This window comes from Calidris pugnax, unplaced genomic scaffold (assembly GCF_001431845.1).
Source record: "Calidris pugnax isolate Ruff unplaced genomic scaffold, ASM143184v1 scaffold352, whole genome shotgun sequence".
Taxonomy (NCBI): domain Eukaryota; kingdom Metazoa; phylum Chordata; class Aves; order Charadriiformes; family Scolopacidae; genus Calidris; species Calidris pugnax.
Window position 1 is genome coordinate 647,838 of NW_015091110.1, and position 24,687 is coordinate 672,524.

The following is a 24,687-nucleotide window of genomic DNA, read 5'->3' on the forward strand; positions in this document are numbered from 1 at the left end:
TTTTTTTTTTTTTTTTTCTTCTTTCTTTTCCCTCCTTTTCTATTGAGATGCTGTAGTCTCATTAGTGTTTATATTTTTGAGACAGGAAGCTGATTCTTCACACTTGCCATCTCCATCGGAAACCAACTCAAAGGAAATCTACACCGTGGAGCTCGTTAAAGAAGACGGGACTTTTGGAATCAGTGTGACTGCAAGTGTTACTCTTAATCTTTCAGTGTGTCCATCAAACCATTACATTGACCAAGAAACACATAGGGAAGTGTATTTATGTGGAACAAAGAGAGAAGACAGCCTGATAATAAAAATTGTTAGCCAATTTTATTTCCTAATATAAGGAAATAGAGTTCTCCGTCTATTTGGAGGACCAGAGAAGGCAGCAGTGGGAATCATCTGCCTCATTTGAATAATAATTCCTTGTCCTGGCTATCAAAGCCCCTCCAGGCTGAGATGTCTTTACAGTCCTTGCTGAAACGGAATGGGAAGCAACAGCTATTTCATTGCCTGCAGAAGAAATTGAGAGCTGCTTTTTCATCTGAACTTGGCCGGGGGATGTAGACAGACAGAATGCAATTCTTAGGTTAATCTGGCATTCCCCTGAGCTGTGGGCTCTCAAGTGGCTGCACAAGTTCAGGTCCACACTTTACATATTGAAAGGTTAATGAAAGGTCTAAAAGGTTAATGACTGCTGAGTGAATATTGCACAGTTTGGAAGCTGGGCTAGAGACTGACTGAAAAATGCAACCCCATCTTTATGGTAGCATAGGGAAAAATTTATGAACATTTAGGAAATGTTTTCATACAGCCACATAGAAACACATTGCATTTTCCTGCAAAAACAAGATTACTGCCTGGGGGGGTATAATACTACTGGATGGGCCTTTGGAGTAATATCCTCTTTCATTTTTTTCCTATATTAAAAAAAAAGTAATTCCTGAAGCAGTTGCTTTGCAACACAGGTGTAAGTTGCTTTGATTTTTATCACAGGAAGAACACGTGGAGACTACTCTCTAATCTGTGGGCACATGTTTTGCAGGGTGGAATTAACACTAGTGTGCGCCACGGTGGGATATACGTGAAATCAATTATTCCCAGGGGACCAGCAGATAAGGACGGACAAATAAAGATAGGTAACGTGTCTGGCAATAAAACTCTGGGCTGGAGAACTCACTGTTAGTGTGGAATGTTTGCCACGGGGACAATCAAACACATTTGGGATTGGAGGTCACACAACTGTGGCTAGTGACCCTGACATCTGCACTGTTGGTAGCCTCAGGGTTTACACCCATTGAACTTGGACATCAAAGCAACTTGACCCTCTTGTTTGGTTTTCTTTTGCCTCAGGTGATCGCCTGCTGGAAGTAGATGGCATCAGCCTCTGTGGCATCACCCACAAACAGGCTGTGGAACACCTGAAGAAATCTGGGCAGGTTTGTACAGTAAGATACCCAGAAGGTGGGCCAGAAGAAACATCCCCTTCACCTCACCCCATCCAACCCTATTCTCCCAAAGAGAAAAGTTAAAGGACTTGGGGCTCGCTGTGTAACTGGAACCTCTTCATCACCATTTTAGGTTGCCAAGCTGGTTCTGGAAAGGGGAAACTACCTACTGGCAGAGCCATGCCTGGCTGCTAAGGACAGGAAGGAGGACCAATGTGCAGTGGTTTCTGTGGCAACATCCTTCACAGATGGTACCAAGGACTGCTGCTTTCTGACAGATGGTGAGCGATAAAAAGAAGGAACTCAGGGTGACTTCTTACAGCGTGGAAGAAAGGAATGAATGAAAGTAATTGACTCTGAACAACATATTTCTGATGTACTCAGAGTTACAATGGCTAAATATAGCTGAATTTCTGGTAGTCATAAATTCTGCACCTCTCAGTCTTCCTGGGATGGGCTTTAGGGGGGCCACCCCTGTCTGTACCCTATAGCACTCTTGGGTGGGAGGCAGTGGGGTTGATGTTTCCCAGAGAGCACCACCACCAGCACATCTCCTGGTGTGTCCTGGAAGCTGGGGGAACCACTGCCCCAGGACCAGCACCAGAGACTGCCATCACCTCATTGCTTAAAAGCCAGAATCATAGAATGATTCAGAGATCACTACCACTGAAACCAGCCACCAAATAAATGCTGTATCTGTTACTGTAGGGCTGTCTCACAAACACTGAGTCTGAACCACGGGGTGGTTACTCCTCCACATCGTCCCCAGCAGAATGGGGTTCAGCTGCAAGTACAGTGTTTGGGAAAGGGCTGGTCCCTTGTTCTTGGCTGGAAATCAGATTCTACCTTATGCTGGTTAGTGCAGGACCCAAACTAACATCAGGCAGCTACAGAATAGTTAAGATCTACCAAATACTTACAGAAGAATGCCAGAAAAGGATAGCATTTGAACCATTTTATGTTGGTAAAACAGGCTGCTTCCTTCATGGGCTTGTACCAGATGGCATAAAGTCTGTGAACACACAGTGGAATAGAATCCAGTTCTCCCCATTCTGCCTGTGTGATTTTAAGGGCTCACATAAGTGAAAGGAACATCAAACCCTTCTTTTGCCATCAGTACCAGTAGATCTGCCTCTGCAGCTCCCAGGGAGAAGGTCTGCTGAGGGTATAATTCAGATCAGCTCCTACAGGGGTACAGACGCCACAGCTCCCACTCTTTTTCCAATCCCTACTTTGAACAGATGATACATTTGAAGTCAAATTGACAAAGAACTCTGGAGGCCTCGGCTTTAGTGTTCTGCAGATGGAAGGAGATGCTTGTGAACACTTTGGAGGAGCTATTGTCAGGATCAAAAGACTGTTTCCAGGGCAGCCAGCTGAAGAGAACGGCCAAATTGAGGTCGGAGACATCATTTTAGCTGTGAATGGGAAACCTGTTCAAGGACTCCTATACCAGGTACCAGGCAGTGTGATCACTGGGACCCGGGTGGGTAATATGTTAATATAGACAATGGGATGAAATTGCTTTTAAACTTAATTATCACCAGAGGGAGTCAGAAATTGCATATAATGAATCTGATTTCTATGTAGGATTGTTCTCTGGAATTCTTATGGAGTATTTCCTTCCTAACAGAATTCTTTCAGAGAACTTATTCTGCTATTTAATTTATAATTTTCTACTATTGATGCACCAAGTCTATTGTTGGATGCACACCAGCTGTTAATTAGTTGGAATCTTTGTTGGTGTTAAGTATAATTGGAACATTTTTTCCCTGTGGTCATTTTTGCTTTGAAATGTCATGCTTCATACCATGCCCCAGATTCAAATCTCTACCAGGGGAGGAAAACAAAGTGTAACTTTTCTTACCTGGAATGAGAAATTCTATACTCACATGAAGAAATTAAAGGTAAAAAAGGACTACATATGGATTTATTTTTTTTCATAAAAATCTTTTTATGTTATGAAAAAATCCCTGAGCTTTGTATATGAATGAGCATTGAGTAGGTAAGATTGGTAACAATCAAAAATGGTGAAATCATGCAATTTTCCCACTGCCAGGTCATTCATATAATTAAATAGCTGGGGCGCTGGAATCTGAATGCCATCAAATAGATTTAACTTCAAGGAGAGGCTTTGAGAAAGTCTCCCTTCCGTTCTGTCAATATGACAGTGTGTAGTTGACTGAAGATGTGTCCCCACCACATGCAGTTTGAAATAATTTGTCTGAAAATTCTTCAATAAAGGAAAAAGAATTAATTTAAACCTACGTCTTGGTGGGGAAACAAAAGTTTGTAAACAGAACTGTCATTACTTCAGGTAGACATTCACATGAAAACTATGGTGCACCTCTATGATAATCATACAATACCAAATTTTGGGCCCCAGACACTGCTGAGGCACAAATACTAAGAATTTGGCATTCACAATAAAAACTGGCTCTGTCCCAGTTGGTAAAATGACATGTACTATAGATTGTTCCGTAAGAAATCTAATATTCCTTCCTCATGTCTAGGATGTCCTGCACTTGCTGAGAGGAGCTCCTGCAGAAGTCACACTACTACTTTGCAGACCACCAAAAGGTGTTCTTCCAGAAATAGAGCTGAGTGCCCTGGTAAGGCAAAGCTTCGGTCAGAAAACTTGCTTCTGAAAAGTACCTCCCCTCTGGTTTTTTCCTTCCCTTCCAGCTACCATTTGATACTTTCACATTCAGATACTTATTGATGACTGCTTCTTCAAATTATTTTACAGAAAGAGGCTGGGGGATAGCAAAGGAGTTACACTAACCTTTCTGTTATTTTGACAGACTCCAGCACCATCACCGATCAAGGAGTTTGTGGCAGAAATGCCAGGCAGTGCTGAGGTAGGAAACAGTATGGATCAGTCTACCAGTGATGGAGGTAGCACCTCTCCAGACCTCGAAGAGTGCCTGGATTCTCCAGCAGCAGCAGATTTCAGTGAGCCTCCCGAGGAGGACAGCTCAGCTTATGAAGACCAAGAAGCTGAGTTTCAAGAGAAGCCCATACAGAAACTGACAGCTCCCGGGGAAAGTTTCTACAAGCACCTTTGGAAATTTCATCAAGAAGCTTCTGGTTCTGAAGCCTTCCCCTCCCTAGAGGAAGAAGTGAAGCAGAACTGCTACTCACCACATGAATTCGGATGGGCCAAAAGGTAGGGAACACTAAGATCTGCTCTGCAGCCTTTCCTCCAGCTCTTGGGATTTTGAAAGTGAATTGCTTAGGTTTAATACGGGGCTATCTGCTACTAATCACTGCTGATTACTGAAGATTTGGGTTTACCATCTTATTCTGGCTGGCCTAATCCTCTGTCTCTATTTACTCTCATCTTATTAGAGTTTTGCATAAATCTGCACTGCAAGACATTTGTAGGAGCACTGCACTGCTCTAAGCATTTCTGCCCTTCAGCTGGAGCTGGCTGTGGTTTGAAATCAGTGGAAAGATTCTCACTGATTTAAATAGGAACCAAAGACTTTCTTACTTATTACACCATCTTTCAATTTTGATTTTCACAGAGTTGATTTAAATAGGCACCAAAAATATCTTTCTTTTTGTACGATCTTTTCATTTCAAATTTTTTCAGAGAAAAAAAGAAAACTAAACTCAGAAGACAAGCCATGATCAAGGTGGGGGGGTAATAGGAACCAAAGACTTTCTTAATTATTATACCATCCTTCAATTTCAATTTTCATAGAGTTGACTTAAATAGGCACCAAAAATATCTTTCTTTTTGTACGATCTTTTCATTTCAAATTTTTTCAGAGAAAAAAAGAAAACTAAACTCAGAAGACAAGCCATGATCAAGGTGGGGGGGTGGGAAGTTATTTTCCAGTCTTCAGAAGCCTATAGAAGCCCTGAACCAGAGGGGTGATAGAATATGCAGGGGAGTTATACAAGATACAGACAGTCAGAGATTCCAGTCTGCAAGTCAACTGGGGCCATAATGGCTGTTCATTTTTTTAGCTCCTCTCTCTTGAGAGGAGAAGCTTCATTCTCATTGATTACTTATTTATTTTTATAGTAACACTGGAGGACCCAGGCAGCAACTTAATACCATTACTAGTACTTCACTTAAAATTAAAATAAGGTCATGTATAAGCAGGGGACTTCCCAGTGGCCATCTAATAAAGCATATGGAGGAAAACCCCAGCACTACAATCTTTTTATTTTCCAGCCTCATACTTAATAAGAGTGATGCTGACCTATCAAACACAAAATGTATGCCTGAAACACTCTCTCTACCCCCTATTGATGAAGAGTATCTCACTGTCAGCTCAACATCTGTCACCTCACTTTCACGGGGAGGAAGCTCCGAGACGCTCTCCACAACCATGGTGACCCCACAACCACGTCTCTGTGGTCCCTTCTCATCGTCCCTGCCTGCTGGGGACACACGTGACAGTGACAATGAATGGGAAGACCTGGAGCAACTGGAGGAAGAGAAGGAAGAAAAGGAAGATTTCACAAGGGTACGTGATAGACACCGGATTATTAACAGGTAGAATATGACAGAGGAAAGGAAACAACTTTCAGAATGCAACATTCTTGAACATTAATTTTAAATCATTATCTGTGCAATTTCTGTATGGGTTTTTTGTTGGGTTTTTATTTTTACTTTCCTGATTGTCCACAATCTTCAAGTCAAGCAGACCTTCCGCTACGCCCAGATTTTCAGAATTCTTTACCATTTGCCTTAAGGCCATCTCCTAGCTCATGCCATCCTACCATTATTCAGCTTTCCAGGATTCTGCATTATTATTCCCATTGTACAAAGGCTGGAAAGCCCTCTAGTAGCCTCTAAACTTAATTGGAGTCAGCTACTTGGGGTTTTGCTGTCATGTTTTAAACCCATGTGGAAAATCACTTTGCTACAGTAATCGTACTGTAATGTCCTGATAAGAAAGTACAATCTTTGTGCTAATTACTATTAAAAAACTATATGGCTCAGTCCTGCCAAATGCTAAGCATCTTGCATTCCTTCTGACTCTAATGAGCTCTGAATCCCTGCTAATTTGAGAGTGCCGAGGACAAAATGGAGCTCCAGCCATTTCTTTCAGTGGGACAGCAAGAAGCAATGACATCGATAATCTCTGCACCCCACTATTCTAATGCTTGTCAGCTCAGAGGACTCCAGGCCTTTCTTTACACATTTCAGATTTCAAAATTCCAGTCCCTGGGGGCATTCTCTGCCCCTTATTAGGCCCCATCAATCTATCAATCAATCACTACGCAGCTCCACTAGGTAAAAAAGAAGTAAAATTCACTCTGGAGAAAGGCAGTGACAGATCAGAGAAACCCTGATGTTTGCTCTTATTTATACCATCTGAGGACGTGATTCTTATCTGCATATGAGATATAATGGAAGATGTTAATGAGGCAACAGAAAAGCCTCCATCAAACAGGTCTTGTGCTTATTTTAACAGGAAATGGAGATCTTTGTGACTTTGACAAAGTCAGAGAACAACGGTTATGGATTCTCTGTAGTTCTTAACAAAGTGGACAACTGCCTGTATGTTGATGAAATCTTGAATGAGCCTGCCCTGTCTGATGGAAGACTGAGAAGGGGAGACAGGATCGTTATGGTACAGTAATTCCTTGGGTTTATACAGAGGAGAAAATATTTTCAGATCAGTGTCATTTAGCTTCCTCATTCTTCCTTTCATAGGGCTCAGTTTATCAGATATTTAGGCATGCAAGTGAATCACATACTAATGTAATTCTGCTGACTTCAGTAGGACAAATTTCAGACTGAATGGATTGTATGACCAGGCAAATAACGTCTAGCAGCAATGCAAGAGAATCGAGATACTAAATGCTTTCCCAATTAAATACCAGAAACTGAATTAATGTAATAAGATAGGTGACATACAAAGGATGCAGGAGTTATGTCCTTTGTGAGGTACCAACAAAGCCTATGTTCAGCCTGGTTCATCTTCAATTCATTGATTTAGATCACCTTGCTTGATTTTTGCTACAAGACCTTGAGTTTCGAGAAAAAAAATGAGCTATTTTTATGAAAGCTCTGCATTCAGAAGAACAAAAGTTGAAAAAAGAAATCTTACTGCAATCTTAACTGTTGCTGTAACGTACCACATAAATTAAGTACCACAGCAAAGCAGTGATGTGAAAGTGAAAACAAATCCAAGTTCATATGCAAAATTCAGAAGGGAGGGAGAAGTACCTGATGGTCAATGAGATCTATGACATCGTTTTACTGGTTTGTCATTCAGGTGAACGGAATTGATGTCACCTCTTTATCGTGCAATGAAGCCCTGACTTTACTGCAAAGCTCTCCTCCTGATCTGCACCTGGTGGTTGGTCGTGCTGACAGCGATCCGTGGCCCTCTGTTAGGCCAGATGAAATTCCTGAAATTACTCTCACAAAAGGTGCCAATGGACAGCTAGGTGTGTAGTAAATACATCCATCCTACTTTGGACAGGGATTACAGCGATTTTAAGACAACCATAAGCAAAAGCGGTCTTGGATCAATATGATCCTGAGTGACCTTGACACCTTTATGCTCTCCTCCATCACTCATGGCCAAGGAATGGAGAGCTTGATTTTGGACAAGGCCTTAAAGGGAAAACTAATTTTTCTTATTAGACCAATAAAGATAGTTGGAAAAGTGATCCTTGTATTATCACCCTTTCAGCTGAAATTTCTGGCAGATTTCCAGTCTCATATTTTCAAGTCACTGATACACAGAAGTTGTTGGTAGTTAGATAATAATGTCTACTACCTGCTAAGATACTTAAAGATCTATTTGTAGGGACCAAAAAAAAAAAGAAAAAAAAAGGCAAAGTTTGAGAAGGATGAGCCACTTTGCTATTCAAAAAGTCTCCACTCAAGTCCTTGATTCACTCCAGACACAAGGCTTTATCTACATTGTGCAATACAAGCGGTAAAAGAAATCCCCCCGGCGTATGTTGGTGTTTCTGCAGAACATGGCGAGCACTGCTCACAGGTACAACCGTACACTCAGGAAACAGAATATCTGTATTTGCTCAGTCACAGCATCCTGTTTCCAGTTCAGAAAGTTCCTTGTTCGGAGATTACTTAAATATCATTGCACAATTCCCTGTTGCACTGTAGAGCTATGTCCTTAGTTGTCGTGTGTCCCCATTCCCTATGGCATTCTAAAGGCCGTGAGGCAATTAAGCACCCTGGTAACGAGGGAGACACTGCTACCCAGCTATGTGTGTGTCTTATTCAAATGACTATTCAACATGAGGTGAAATAAAGCACTAGGGAATAGCTGAAGCACAGAGACGGGCAACACCATTTAAGTTTTTCCCATAATTTTTAAACATCTAATTGCATTTCACTCTCCCAGACCAGTTCTTAAACCCCATCTCAGCGGGGAAAGACCGTTATTTATAATGTCAGTGATTTGTTCAGCCTGTCTTTCAATGACCCCCATCTATTCCATTAGGCTGGATGTCACCGTCAGTGACATTCAAAATATGCTGCCACAAAAGATGCTTTCTCTGCGTTATTCTAGGCTTGAAGCTGACAGGAGGAGCTGGAAGCAAGTTGCAAGGTATTTATGTGCTAGAAATAGTGCCTGGCTCTCCTGCCAGCCTGGAAGGCAGTTTGCAGCCACGAGATCAGATTGTTTACATCTGTGGACTGTGGACTGAGGGCATTAGCCTGGATGATGCAGTGAGAGTGTGCGAAGCTGCCACCCAGAATGTCCAAATCAAAGCCACAAGGTAAATCATCTGAGCCTACCCAATCCCAATCCCAATGCTGAGGCAGGTTTCTAAATTTTACATCAACAAGTCAAATAGTAGAAACAAGACAAACCACAAGAAAAAATGCTTTACCTCAAAGGTCTGAATACTGCAGCCTGATACTCAACATCCATATGAAATCTTAATTTAATTACAACTTACACAGTGAGCACAAATAGACTCGTACAACACAGATGAGAACTCTTCTGACTCCATCACCCAAACACAAATGTGAATCCTTTAGCTGCGAGGCTGGCCACCTCAGGGTATATTTGGATATATGTATATCCACCATGAGAAATATTTCATAGAATCATAGAATGGTTTGGGCTGGAAGGGACCTTAAAAATCATCCAGTTCCATCCCCTGCCCTGGGCAGGGACACCTCCCACCAGACCAGGTTGCTCCAAGCCCCATCCAGCCTGGCCTTGAACCCCTCCAGGGATGGGGCAGCCACAGCTTCTCTGGGCAACCTGTTCCAGGGTCTCACCACCCTCACAGCAAAGAATTGCTCCCTATATTTGCAGATATCCTCTTCTCTAGGGAAAATATTTTGATTTCCACCACTAGTACCAACTACAACCTCAGATTCATAGCTACAGCCAAGAAACTACCTCTGATGGGAAACTCTGAGTTGCTCCAAGAGCCAAATGTTTTTAAAAACATATTAAAAATGCAGCATTTAATCTGCAGCATGTAACAATCCAGGGCATGATCAATAACCTGCAGTTAAGAACTTCCCCCATCAGCTCTTGGCTGCACTTTAAATTTATTATTTTCTACAGTCTGGTACAGCACCAGCAGCAGTGCTGGACTGATACAGAAATAATTTTTAAAAAAATCTCAGAGAAACAGTTGAATAGTAACCTCAAAGTACATGAATAACTAAGTTTAATATAACCAGGGTGAGCAATAGTACACCCATCCCAGCTGTCTTAACGTAGTTCAAACTTTCATCAGTGTTTTATAAACTTGCACTGGTTTAACAGATGAAGAAACTGCAGCCTCGTTATACTGTCTGCAGTTAGGAGGCAACACACCCTGAGCCTAAGAATTTACAGTCAGAGAATCACAAACAGAAATAGGGTAAAGGAAATTACAAAAGATCATTCCACAAAGCACTTCTGTATTGGGACAGATGGTTTAACGTGTTCGTTCTTTCTCCAACCCATTTAAATAAAATGTTTTGCTGTTGTTAAATATAGTCAGATATTTTATATATTAATAGAAATGCTTTTTAGGAAAACACCATTAACAAAATCATACAAGTACAACTACAATTTAGACAACTGGCTTTCTAAAACTATTTTTCATATGTGCTTTGCAAAGCCTTCAGCTTTTGATGGCTCATATATTTCACTTTTTCTGCCCCCAGAAATGGCAATCCAGTGGTTCCTATAGAGCAGGAAAATAGTAAGTAAGGCTAATATTTTTGGTTTTCAGTTCAAAACTCGTTGCTGATTTTGGAAATAAGCATAAGGTATTGATTCATTGCATTTGAAAAGTTATTAACAGTCTGTAACTTGGCATTCAGTGTTTCTGTTATGGCCATTCTAAGGGTCTGAAGAAAATCTGGTTTAAAAATAGAAACAAAAATGTATAGTTTTCTGTACGAAACATTATTTATTGCATTTTTGCATAGACGTTTTCCATTTTTTAAATTTGTTGTTATTAAATGCAAGTTTTACATGGACATATTTCAACATCTGTTTTGATTGAAACTATTCTCTAGGGGGTTTTCCAGCAGTTTTTGAGCCACTGTTTAATATGAGCCACCACTACATCATCTAGACCAACTTTTTTAACTAGGTGGTCACCTAGAAACAGGCAGCACCAATATCCCTTCATTAACATAAGAACATTCCTATCAGGGGATGATATTTATTACTGTAACTGATGCAAAACATCAGTAACCACCTGCTCTAGGAAGGCTGGACCAGAATTGCTCCAGCAGCAGGAGTCTCCAGAAGCAGAGGAGGCTTTGGTGTCACATCTACAGCACCGCATAAGAAGTGTCTCAGTGACACAAGTAATACTTTCCAGTTTACATTAGGCTGGAGTGTTAAGTCAGGCCTAACCCATAGTTTCATTTACTTGGCTGGATACCTGATTTTATTTTTTTAATCATGCAAAGATGACCTGAGAAAGTAACCATGGATCAGAGCTGCTCCCATAGAATCATACAATTGCCTGGGATGAAAGGGACCTTTCAGATCATCCAGTCCAACCATGAACCAACACTGACAAAACTCATCACTAAACCATATCTCTAAGCACCACATCTGCCTGGCTTTTAAATACCTCCATGGATGGTGCCTCAACCACTGCCCTGGGCAGCCCATTCCAAGGCTCAATAACCCTTTCAGTGTAGAAATTTTTCCTAATATCCATCCTAAACCTCCCCTGGGGCAAGTTGAGGCCATTTCCTCTTGTCCCATCTCCTGTTCCTTGGGAGAAGAGATCAACCCCCCCGGCTACACCCTCCTTTCAGGGGGCTGTAGAGAGCAATAAGGTCTCCCCTCAGCCTCCTTTTCTCCAGGCTGAACACCCCCAGCTCCCTCAGCCTCTCCTCACCAGACTTGTGCTCCAGACCCCTCACCAGCTCCGTTTCCCTTCTCTGGACCCACTCCAGCCCCTCAATGTTTTTCTTGTGGAAAGGGCCCAAAACTGGACACAATACTCATCTGAATACTGGCATATGGCTACCTGAAAAAATTATCCCAGGCCAAGCTACTTACAGATTTCCTACTCTACAACAAGCCATGGGCTTGTTTTTATAAGCTGAAGCAGCTTATTTCACTTAGAGAAGAACAAACTGCTTTGAATTTGCTACAGTTCACAGCCAAAGTTATCTGCGCTCTCGGTTTCTGAGGGACCACTAAAGCACAGTAAATGCAGATACTGGTGGGACCTTGCTCACACATCCTCGCTCCACGAGCTCTACAGGCTCCAAGATTTCTCAGAGCACCTTCAAAAGACGTTGGCAGGTCTGAGCCACCTCTGACACAGACTGATGAACTCCACAATGGTACCCGCCTCTTATAAAATAAGGTTCATCCCTATAGTAATTTGGTATTTGGTGTTCTGCTTGCTATCATCTCTGATAGATTTATAAATAAATCTATAATAATTTGCTGTTGAGGAAGCAAGCCTTCATTTTATAGAATCTCTTAGTTACAAAAACGCATACTAAAATTCCAAATGCAATAGGGAGGGGGTTTGGCTTTTTAAAAAAAAAAAAAAAACCAGCAACAGAACAGTAATCATTTTCTGTAATTCATACATGAAGAGCACTTTGTGGAAGACAACTAAGATCACCAGGATATGATAAAGCAAAACCCCAAACGAGGGGTGGGTGGGTGGAGGTGGGAGCATCAAGAAACACACACATTCTTTTCTTCCGTGCCCGTCTCCGCAGACACTCACACACTCTGCTTCTTCCTCCGCCTCGTCGCTGCCACACGTCTAGGATGTCTCAGTCTGATCTCCAATTCTTGTTACGACTTTAAAAACAGCAGTGACTGAGATGCAATGTCTCTGCAACTCATGAGAGAATTGTTTGTATGGCTGAGACAATTAACAAACTGCATCACGCAGCAGAGAGCGTCTCAAACTGCCTCATACAGTACCAAGATTGGGTAGTGAGGCTGCATTTAACAATCCAGGCACAGAGTTTACATTTTCTTGTGTGTATGAAGGTGGCAGGAGGCCTGTCAGAACAAACCTACATCTATGCTTTTAGGGCCACCTGCTGAGACAGAGAAAGCCAGCATTTCTTTCTCAAATGAAAGCCTGAATTCCCCAGAACAGCCTCTGCTGCATCAACACGGTAAGAAACTCTGCATTTTTCAATGAGGGTTTGTAAAAATGTTGAGTCCTCTCTTTGAAAGAAAACAAGTCTGTAGGTGGCACTGGCAGCACCTGGGAAAGATTAATTCTTCATAAACAAAACTGCCTCCCTCAGTTTCAAAGAACACTTATACATTCATTACCCTTGTCCATCTGGTGTCTCTGACCCTGTAACATCCAGCTTTTAAAGCTTATTTTGGACCCTACTTGTTGGGAGGTAAAAGGTCTTCAGGGATAATGCACAGAAGGTGCAGTTCACAGTTCAAAGTTTAAGCCTACATAAGTCCACAGGAATTTTTTTGTGTTTTACATGTCAAACATGAAATGTTTTATTATGTCTCTGAATATGATTTTGGGTGTTTTACTATAGAACATTTTCCCAGTACAACTGGGTAAAAGTTGTTGCTGCTTTTTCACAGAGCAACATTTGGAGGAAGCAAACTGTGATGCTCAGCAAAACCCACCCGATTCCCCAGGATGTAAGGTAAGAGAATTTCATTAAGTGTGAGATGGTCCATCCTGTGAAGTGAGCTATAGGGACTGGGATTTTTTTCACTAGTGGTATTTAATGTATTTCCTTCCTCTCCAGCATCTTTGAAAATACGAATATAATGAATTTGGAGAGTGACCTGTGAAGTGTTGAATTGCTTCAGCACTCATGGACTAGAATGTGCTGAGCAATTCCTGGGGTCAGGCTCTGCCATTGCTGTTTTTCAATGTATAATATCATTATACACTGATGGTGGTAACATAAGCACAACTCATGTGACCTAGACTCTCCATTAGGTCTTCATGGTGCTCTTAATGGGTGACAAGATTAATCCTTAGCGTAGAAAGCAGCACAGGAAAAAGATACAGAATGTCACAGATTCTAGGGAAAATAAGTGTAATTGTGAAGCATTTTCCACAACAACCTTTGAAACCTGAGATTAGGATGTTTCATTCTGAAATTCTTAGATGTGGCATTTGAAAAAAAGAGGGTGAAATTACTGCAAACCTTTGGAGCATTATGCAGCATTGACATAAACCATGACAGTTTGAATTTGGCAAGAGCAATGCCATATTTAAAATGATTAATTCCTAAAATACACAGGTGTGTTCTTTGAAAGAAGCAGCAATATCCACGCTAAACATATAATGCTTCAAAAATTCTTACAAGTGCAAACATCACTTGTATTTGTGCAAACACGTGGAAAATAATGTTACTTGGAATTGAAATTACCCACATTGGGACTGATATTTCACAGGAATGGATTTACTGGTTTTCTCTGGATTGTGGTTTGCACAGAAAAGCTGTCTCTCGTTAAAATTAGACCTCCAACCTGGCAGAAAAATTGGAACAATTTTCTCACTTTTGATTAAGTCATCACTATTACTGCTTCTTCCGCACCATTTAATCCATGATGGTTTGTCTGTTCAACCTGCTAAAATAATTTCTGAGGAGGATATTAGTGACATTGGAACTAATCACGCTGCAAGTCATAAACATTTCTAGGCTGCTGCTATTTCTGACATAATACTTGACCCTAAGAAAGCAGCTGATTTTGAAACGGAATGAAGAGCTAAAGCCAAAGAGCTGGGTCTGCTGGGGTTGCAAGGTTAGGATTTTCATTACAGAACAGTAAAAGGAGGGAGCGGGTACTGCATTGCTGTCACGCTGGAGATAAGAGGGACTTATTTGTCAGTGAGGGTGATGTATTTGATATATTATAAAAGGACTACAAAAGTACACGTTTCCTTGCTCTTAAGAGGCTATTTTCCCCTCCAGCAATTATTTTAAAAGATTATGGAAATAAGTATGTACTGTTTTCATTCTGATACATACATGCAGTTGTTATGTTAATCACTGGAAGCTCTATACACCTATTCAAGGGAAGGATATATCCCATAATCTACAGCAGCCAGCGGGGACTGCGAAGCATAACATGATTCTTTGGTATTAAAAATAAAAAAAAAAAAAAAAGCCGTGAATAAACTCCACTTTGACTGCATCTGTTTCTATTGTAGGACTTCATTCTTAACATTGAGCTGGAAAAAGCTGAAAATGGAAGCCTGGGATTTGCCCTGGTGGGTGGAAGGAACGGCAGGGCTATCCTAATAAAAGCCATCAGCCCCGACAGCATCGCAGATCTAGATGGGAGGCTCCAAGTTGGGGACATTCTACTTAAGGTAACATTTGTTCTCCTTCGGTTTGGGCCCAATGTTTTCTCTAGTTACTTATAATGAGCATTCTGTTCAGTATAAAGGTTGTGCAGATTGGAAATCTGCTGCTGCTTGGTGCAGTGATGTGTAGAGGGTGGTGTCCCTCAGCTCCTGGGGGTCACAGGCTGCTCTGCATTGTCCTCCCTGTCCCCCTTTGCATGGAGCTCAGCTTCCTGGGGGACGGGGCCTCTCTAGAGCAGAAGGTGGCTGTTGGGCATCCCAGCAGGGCAGCAGACCCAGAAGCAGCAGGACAAGCAGCAAAGCACAACTACTTAGCAGTGTGACTGTGCCCAGTGAGGATTGCATGTGAAAAAATGAGGGAAATGAGTTAACTGAGCAAGTGTGCATGTAACAGCTAACTGGGAGGATACTGGGAAGAACCTATCACCAGTGCCAGTTGGGTATGATCAAGACAATCAGAGAGCACTGGAATCTATCAAGTTCACAGAATCACTGAATGGTTTGGGTTTGAAGGGACCTTAAAGATCATCCAGTCCCAACCCCCTGCCCTGGGCAGGGACACCTCCCACCAGACCAGGTTGCTCCAAGCCCCATCCAGCCTGGCCTTGAACCCCTCCAGGGATGGGGCAGCCACAGCTTCTCTGGGCAACCTGTTCCAGTGTCTCACCACCCACACAGGAAAGAGCTTCTTCCTAATATTTAATAGAAATCTCCCGTCTTTCAATTTAAAACCATTACCCCTTGTCCTATGGCTCCCCTCCCTGATCAAGAGTCCCTCCCCATCTCTCCTGGAGCCCCTTTAGGGACTGGAAGGGCCTCCAAGGTCTCCCCGGAACCTTCTCTTCTCCAGGCTGAGCAGCCACAACTCTCTCAGCCTGTCCTCACAGCAGAGGGGCTCCAGCCCTCAGAGGATTTTCATGGCCTTCCCTAGACCCATTCCAACAGGTCCATGTCCTTCCTGTGCTGAGGCCCCAGAGCTGGACACAGTGCTCCAGGTGGGGTCTCACCAGAGCAGAGTAGAGGAGCACAATCCCCTCCCTTGAGCTGCCGGTCAGTTATATAAAGATTGCTCAGTGCTGGCTGCTGGTCAGTTATATAAAGATTGCTCAGTGCTGGGACACACGACTACAAAAAAGCTTTCTGGTAGAGGAATCTGGAAGCTCATATGATTGTATTTTTCAGGTGAATGAGACTTTTGTGTCTGGTCTCCCACGCCAAACGGTCATAGATTTGCTGCGCAAGGCCCGAGGCACCGTTCAACTCACCGTCTGCCGAAGCCTGGCTTTGCATTGGGCTTATTCAGGCAACCAGAGCAACAGCATCCCTTCCCCCACAGATACAGAGCTGGGTAAGCAGTCACATCCACTCAGTACGCAGTAACAGTGGGATTATGTGCTGTAAATTCAACTTTCCTAGTCACAAACCCATTCAATGTTACCAACTGTACAGTTAGTCCTGATTCACAGCTGTAGGACACGTTCTCAGAACGTATCCTTAGTTCTGGCTGAGCTAGTCAAGACATAGGACCACAGGGATAATGCCCAAGTGTGATTTTTTTAAGCCTAGGAATAGGAAGCAAAGCTCTAAGACCCTCAAAAATGCTTCAACTCAGCTTATGTTTTCAAGTCATGAAGCTTCCTGATCTGATTTTACCTCTCTGATGGAATCCCAGCCAACACCTCACTGATGGAATCGCAAACAATTATTGACCCAGCTGCTAAAATACATTTCCCACAAATTTCACGTCCCTACCTTATCTCTCAGAAGTGCCACAGCTCCCACTCTGCCTGGCAGACGGCTCCTCTCCTTTCTGTGCTGCCTCATGGTCAGACCCAGAAGCTTCCCCTCGCTGATTGCTAGGAATTTGAGAGCACACCCACCTGTGTGGGGCAGTAATTAGAGAGCCCACTGCTCTAATTGAAAAAATGTGTGCTGCTGGCTCTGCTCTACTGAATACTCAAAATTTCACAGAAACACAGAATCACAGAATCTTCTAGGTTGGAAGGGACCTTAAAGATCATCTTGTCCAACCGTCAACCTGACTGACAAAAATAGACACCCACACAACAAACAAGGAGCATCATCACTAAACCAGACCTCCCAGCACTACATCAACCCGTCTTTTGAACACAATTTAAGTACTAATTAAAGCTGGGAGTGGAAGCAAGGGTATATTATTACTAATAGATTATGGGGTTATATTCCTTAACTTTCTATTTTTTCGAACATTGAAATGATGCAAACTTCTCTGCGCAGGTATTTCAGGCAATTCTGCTGTTAGGCAGCAGCTGTTTTTAGGGTTCAAGGATCTCAATTTTTTCAGTATCTCTTAGACTGAACCTAATCCACTCTAACTCCTAGCCTGTGCCATAAGCACTGGGTGCTTCTTCACTTACTGGAAGCTGCCCTGGGTATTTCAAGAGCAAAGCTTCTCCATAAGGATGAGAAAGCTACCTTCAGCATCAGCCTGGAAGGAGGATGTTCACTGTCCCATCCCTACTCCAGTTTAATTTTGGGGGTTAATGATGCGAAAAAAATAGAAGGACAGCCAGTTATAAAAAGGCTAATTGAAGCTCTGGCTCTTTCAGGGGTTGTGGAAATATTTCCATTCCCCTCAGTAAGAAATGCCTTTTCTCCAGCTCTGCAAATTCAAGGAACTGGGTGTGGGGACATTTCTTTGCATCTCACATGCCGTTGGGGAGTCACACAGTTGCTGGAAAGTTTAAACTGTGTTCCTGGACCAGCAAAACCCAATGGTATTACAGAAGCACTAGCACCAAAGTTTATCTGTGGTATTTGTCCCTTAAAACTGAAAAGTAATGGGCTGGGTTAGGGAACGCAGATTTAAATTCTGTTTCAGGTTTTTTATAGCTGCTATTGATACAGGGGTCTGCTCCAGTGGATCTCCTGGAAACCTGAATTATGCTGCCTTCTCCAGGGGAGACACAGCATTGTGCTTTACTAGCCCTCTCAGAGCATCCATGAGAGGGATATTCCATGCCCATTTCTGGCTCTGCGTCTCAGTGCCTCTTCCAAGATCAAAGTCCCCTGGTGGGGGTGGCACAGAAGAAATGGATCTATATTTTCATGCTTTATAGGCATTTCATTTTGATTTTGTTTTCTGGTATTCAGCCAGTGCTGCAGGAAACCTGCGAGCTCAGCCCATTTTCACTTTCAAGGAAGAAGAAGAAGAATCTAACCAGATGTGCACCAAGGTAAAACCTGAATCATGCTTCTGGAAGGTATCTGGCAATGTACTCCTGTTTATTTACCAAATAGTTTTGCTGCAATGCAGGAGAGAATCACCCCTCCTTAACAAAAAAAAAAAAAAAAGATTAATATGAGGGAAATGTGCTGCAATGACTGGAACTGCTCACGTTGGGATGAGTCAGGGGATTCCGCTGAGATAAGAGCGTATGATCAGTGTAATATGGATGCTAAAAGGGTGGGGGGAAGGAAGATTGCTCAGGCAATCTCGTCTAGTTCTGCTGCTTTATGATACTTGAATTAATGATTTATGATTTTTTCCATTCTTTCAGTATTTTAAAACAATATACTTTAGAAGATTTCTATTCAATTGTATCCATTAATATTCATAACTTCAAGGCAACCCAACTTCTTTAAAGCGGTTGTTAAATCTCAGTAAGTCCTGCAAGGCATTCCACAGCAAATTTACTGCACCTATTATTTCTAAGTTTACAACTGTAAAACCTCTCCTCAGCAAATGTAAGAAATACAGGTCTTCTTATCCTCCAGAACAAATAAAAAACCCCAAACCCTGCTTCAACCAATATGATCAAACTAGAAAAAGAAAAGTGGAAGAAATCCTTGATGTGAATAAGCTGAGACGACCTTGAAGAGGAATTTGTTTGAGGAAGTTTTAAGTACACTGCTGGAACTAAACTGTTAGAGATTGGTGAGGTGTAATATCAAAACAAGGTCATATCTACGATCAGATAAAGGAAATGGTATCAATGAGAAGCAGGAGACAGTACTAAGGCTACAGGTTCTTTATGAGATCCCTGAGTTAACGAGGTATTAAAGCACAAATAGTTTTAAGCGTTTGGTTAAGTCTATCCGGTCCAGCACATGCCTAACTTTAAACACATGCTAAAATTTTTTGCCGAATTAGTTCCCTTAACTCTCTCTTCTTCATTATTTCCAAGTTGCCTTTAACTGTCTCCCATGAATAGAAACTCTTTATGCTTTACTTTATAGGGCACAGCTGCCACCTACAAAGAGGCAGGCTTTGAAAATGACAAGCTATGAAAGAAAAAAAAAAAAAAAGAGATGCAAAAAAGCAGCAGTAAAATACTTTTCCTTGGCAAATAGGAAACACAAACCCATATAGCATTCTCCAATCAGTGCAGTCAGTAGGTGCAGAAACTGGGTAAATGAATTCATGGTTAAATAGGCAGCCATGAATCCTCCTGTTCTAATGGGGAAATAGAACTGCAAAAGTGAGAAAATAGGGCATAAGGGGCAGCAACCGTTAAGATTCTGTGGGCCCTTCAAGAGTTTATATTGTTTAACATGGCAGGGGGGTGTCTGAGGGCATCGGGAATGTTAAGCAGGGAAGGAAGAAGAAACACCACTCTGGACTAAAATGTAAATTATTATCTATCAAGTGTTACAGCTGAGAAGGAGCCACTTCCACCTACTAAGGGCAGATGTCCTGCATCAGTATTTCAATGCAGGACCCAGTTATCGTTCTCTGGGATGGAAAACCAGCCACCAACACTTCTGCTTCATATGGAGAGTGATCAAAGATCTGCCTTCTCTGTTAATCGAGTGTTTCCTCAGCAGAGCAGCTGCCCCCTGCTTCCAACAGCTGCCATCACTGTGCCTGAGATAAAAAAAAGGAAATTATTACCAACAATTCCATCTCAGACACTGGAGCTTTCTGCTGCCAAAAGCTGGGAGATGAAGAGTGTGACTCATGATTCTTGGGACTGCATTTTCTTTATGAGATCAGAGAGGATGTAACTAACATGAACCTTTTCAAAGCTTAGTCACGGCAGGCGAAGATGTAGAGATGTCCAAAGACTGAATTGTTATGAAGCTCAGAAATAGAGCTGATGTGGCTTTTAACTCCTAGAAGATACTGCAATGCTCAATCAAGGTTACTTCTTTCTTCTGAAAGTAGAAACTATTCTATTTTCCCTTTCCTTCTTGAGTCAAGGACACGTTATTGCCAGATATAAGAAAGAATGTTGATGAAAGTAACTATATTCTTGATGTTTCTCTGTACTGATTCTTTGTGTTTTTTTCTCATTTTAAACGTGCAGGATCTGGAAAGTACACATAATTCCCCTCTGCAAGGTCAGAGGGCTGGACAAGACTGTAAGGATATCATCAGTAACATTTCAGACAGGTAAGTCTTTTGTTGCAAATAGGATGGTTTTCTGGCCCCTGTCCTGTAATCTGGATATTTTTTACTACCAGTATTTTCTGGTATTTCTATTTTCTATTTGCAAAAGCTTTGTGTAACTTGAACGTGCACAGCCTGCAACGGTTACTGATAGTTGCAAAGCTGCTATTTATTATCTTATTTTCCCTCTTTACTGTACCTTTTACTATTTCTAACATTATGTATGATGATCATACCTAGGACAGGACGATGTAAGACCATGGTCTGCTTACACCTACTGGCACAGTTAAATGGTAGGTCTGAGAGTACCAGAGTTAGCCAGTAGAGGAATATTTGTCCCATCCTGCACACATTACACATGTATTCTGGATTTCAGGCATATCTTCTACCTAAAACATATTTAAGAAGTGCTCTAAAACTTTCTAAACGCTTTAGGAAACAGTAACAAGCAAAGCCTATTTCACTATGAATGCCTAACAACTGACAACTGTCACACAGGAAAAATTGCCTATAACTGAGACAAGTCTTACTTCCAATAATTTTTGGGCAGCTTTTTACACAAAGTATGTTCTCATCTCCGAAAAAACTAAAATATCCCATACAGATGATAGTGTTTTTCACTAGCTATATTCGCGAACACTACTCCAGGCAAAATGCTATTATTACTCCTTGGACGTGTGTCGCTCAGCGTTCACACAAATTCCTGCTTCAGAAAGTTAGAAGTGATCAAAAATGGATGAAAACCAAAACTGTTGTGCAGTTGAGATTCTCCAAGCTGCTGCCACTTCCATCAGACCATTCACCTGCTCCTGTTTTGCAGGTCTCAGCCGTGTGTGGGATGCGAGGGCTGCAGGAGGGAGAGCCAGCAATCGGAGTCAGGCAGCTGGAACAGCCAGGAGGAGGACATGCCCCACGGGATTCCTGCTCTCCCTCGAAGTAACTATGCAAAAACTCTTGTTTCTTTAACATTTTAGGCCAGCTCCTCCGTAGATGTTACAGTGAGACCACCACTAACCCCTTGTACACAAGCTAAGAACTTGCTCATTGTGTCTTAAAGCCCAGGAACTTGGGACACAATTTTTACTGTTGATACATATGAGGGCCATCGAACGTTTGCAGCACCTCCAAGAGGGTGCCCTACATCAGGAGGTCTCCAACTCTTTTGGAGAACTGCTAGAAGGAAGGAACACGAGTCTGAATGTAGTTATCTCCACCCCAGGAGGGCAGCTCTGCTGGCCATCACCCACTCGCCACAGCTCTGAGCACCTCTGCTTTAGAACTCCAGTGTCAAAAGGATGAGCAACTCTTAGTTTCTATTTATTTATTTATTTATTTTTGTATTTTTTTTTGAGGAGTTTTTGTGTCTTTTGTTTTGGTTTTTGTTGGGATTTTTTTTTTTTTTTAACATGATAATTTTATATATCATGTCCTTCCTTAAAGGGAAATCTCTGAATTTAATAATTTCTTGATTATATTCAATTAGGAGTACAAACTTTTATTACTCTCAATTAGGAGTACAAAACTTCTCCGTACAAACTGAGAAATAAGAGGAAAAGAAAGTTGTTGAATTAATTAGAGCAACATCATGACATTTGCTCTAATCATGCACTAGTGGATAGAGCAAAGAAGTGACACATTGGCTCGGTGGCTGGACAACAAAAAAAGAATGTTGTAATTTGGGTTAGAAGCAATTTTGTGGGAGCTTCCCAGTGCATAATTAAAAAATTGAGATTCTTAGTTTGTCCCAAAATGAATAAAGTAAAAGCAGATGGATTATTTTACAAGATACAGTGAACACAGTGCGTGTAGTAGAAGGTCTTTGTCATATGTGAAAGGCAATGACAAAGAAGGAAAGAAGGCTTTGAGAATTAATGGAACAAATTCCAGGAACATACTACAAAACAATATCAACGCCTACAAGTATCTCAAGGGAGGGTTGAAGGAGGAGGGAGCCAGACTCTTTTCAGTGGTTCCCAGTGAGAGGACGAGGGGCAACGGGCACAAGTTGGAACAGAAGAGGTTCCACTCAAATATGAGGAGAATCCTCTTCATGGTGAGGGTGCCAGAGCCCTGGAACAGGCTGCCCAGGGAGGGTGTGGAGTCCCCTTCCTTGGAGATTTTCAAGACCCACCTGGATGCTCCTGAGTAACATGCTCTAGCTCTGGGCAATCCTGCTTCAGCAGGGGAGTTGGACTAGATGATCTCTATGGTCCCTTCCAACTCTAAAATTCAGTGAAAAATTCCTAACAGTAGCATGCAGCAATATTAATTTTCAGGAAACTGCTGGAAACATGAAGATGATCCCCTGTGAAGACATGGCCAGAGTCTCCGATACCAATATAAATTAGAATTAAATTTTACAGTTCTGCAAGAACAGTTTAGTCAGAACAGACTGGATTTAGAAACTGTATGAGGCCATAAGTTGCAATTGTTGGATCTGCTTCCAAATTACACGAAATGTGGCGTTGGTTGTATCCATGGTGCTGCCTTATTCTTCTTTCTGCTCTGAACATAAATAAGCCAAAAATATTTTTTCACATTTCCCTTCCACAGTATAAGCAGCAAAATGTACTTCAGTACCCCAGCCCCCTACTATTTTACACTTTGCACTATGAACAATAATAATTAAAAACTACTTTTTTGTTGTTGCTGTTGATATGTAGGCAGAACCTTTGCTTCTGGAGACGAACTGACCCAGTTAATTAACTTTAAACCATCACTGACTGGAGTAGGTGCCAGGACCAGCATCACAGGGCTCATTCGAGGCCTTCAGTTGCGGATGGAGAATCAAGAGGTGTTAAAGGAGTTTATGGTAAAGTGTGATTCCTTTTTAAGATCTGAGTGTTTAGCAGAGCTAAGAAAATGACTTTTAGCAGCCTTCTGCACGTTGTCTGGGAGATCACCTTGTGTATCTTTACTGACTCAGCTTTCTCAGAGAACTATTCCAGCCAGAACGGGGCTCCTACTCTGCTCTTTGGGTGACACCACGGTATTTGGATCTCTCTCTTTCCACACAGGTCAGGCTCACCCTGTTCCCTGTCCAAAAATAATGCCCACGTGGAATGAAAAATAAATAATACGCAAAAATAGAGTACAAATCACTTTTTCCTAGACTGACTTCTTCCTATTACCCCCTCTGCTCTGCTGAACATCTGCCTAAGAATGACACTAGAGGCCACATTAGAGCAAGAAATCCAAGCTTCTAGGGATACACTAGTGTTGAAACAGTTTGTTAATGAAAGGAAAATGTTTAATATAATACTCTAATGATGCACGGAACTCATTGCCACAAGATGCTATTATGGCCAGGAACTTTGTGAAATTAAAAAGAAAAAGTAACATACCTCCATGGATAATGAAAACACATAATTACATCTGATGTAATATAACTCATGAAAAAGTGTAAAATCAGGAAAGCATATGAAATCTCTTCTTTCAGGATATAAATAGAGTACTCAGTTATCAGCAAATTCCCAAAGAACAGATTATTTTATAACTCTTCAACACAGTACTGGAATTTCCTTCAAAGGATGTACTCATCACCAGTGCTGCCACTTTTCCATAGTAATTACAACCTTATCAGTTTCTTTCACTTGCCTTTCTATCTCTGACTTTGTGGGTACCAAATCCCCCAGGCTCGAGTGTACAGGATTTGCTGACTTTCCCTGAAGGCTCAAGGGCATGTCTGAATTTCCATTCATTCCTTTCCCTTACTGATGTAGCTCACGAGCTGAGTCTCACATCTGCACAGGAAATGGAAAGATCTAATAGGGAGAGCACTGATTACCTGAGTAAAAGCTGTAGGAACTGATGAAGATGTTAAAGAACTGTCACCTGTATTTCTGTCCACGCACACCGTACAGTGGCATGACGTGATGGCTGAGCATTGTGCAATACACACCAAAGAGGTAAAGGAATCAAGAAAAGGGAAGGTGACTCAAAACTGTAAATGAAATTAATTTATACATTCCTGCTTCCAGCTACACTGCATTCTGTTGCCCTAAATCTGCTGTGAAGTGCTTAATGACATATAATTTGCACTTCACATCACTGATGCTGTTCCCCGTATCCACCAATTCTCCGTCACTGAACAGCACTCACTGACACTCTCTCCCTGTT

The 24,687-nt window shown here is 41.8% G+C and overlaps 1 protein-coding gene and 1 long non-coding RNA gene across 2 annotated transcripts in view; both read left to right on the forward strand.

The window, feature by feature from the left end:
• FRMPD2 (FERM and PDZ domain containing 2) overlaps window positions 1-24,687 on the forward strand; it is a 67,729-nt gene that overhangs the window by 37,773 nt on the left and 5,269 nt on the right. The window contains exons 24-39 of the mRNA XM_014958057.1: window positions 86-190; window positions 1,034-1,127; window positions 1,342-1,427; window positions 1,570-1,717; window positions 2,678-2,892; window positions 3,950-4,048; window positions 4,241-4,605; window positions 5,626-5,920; window positions 6,875-7,033; window positions 7,682-7,856; window positions 8,954-9,114; window positions 15,042-15,203; window positions 16,380-16,545; window positions 20,421-20,571; window positions 21,389-21,504; window positions 23,232-23,380. Coding sequence (XP_014813543.1) covers window positions 86-190; window positions 1,034-1,127; window positions 1,342-1,427; window positions 1,570-1,717; window positions 2,678-2,892; window positions 3,950-4,048; window positions 4,241-4,605; window positions 5,626-5,920; window positions 6,875-7,033; window positions 7,682-7,856; window positions 8,954-9,114; window positions 15,042-15,203; window positions 16,380-16,545; window positions 20,421-20,571; window positions 21,389-21,504; window positions 23,232-23,380 — 2,646 coding nt within the window. The remainder of the gene's footprint in view (window positions 1-85; window positions 191-1,033; window positions 1,128-1,341; window positions 1,428-1,569; window positions 1,718-2,677; window positions 2,893-3,949; window positions 4,049-4,240; window positions 4,606-5,625; window positions 5,921-6,874; window positions 7,034-7,681; window positions 7,857-8,953; window positions 9,115-15,041; window positions 15,204-16,379; window positions 16,546-20,420; window positions 20,572-21,388; window positions 21,505-23,231; window positions 23,381-24,687) is intronic.
• LOC106897446 lies at window positions 12,943-15,187 on the forward strand. Its single transcript, XR_001413774.1, has 3 exons — window positions 12,943-13,014; window positions 13,454-13,518; window positions 15,042-15,187. It is a non-coding gene; the product is annotated as an uncharacterized LOC106897446 (long non-coding RNA).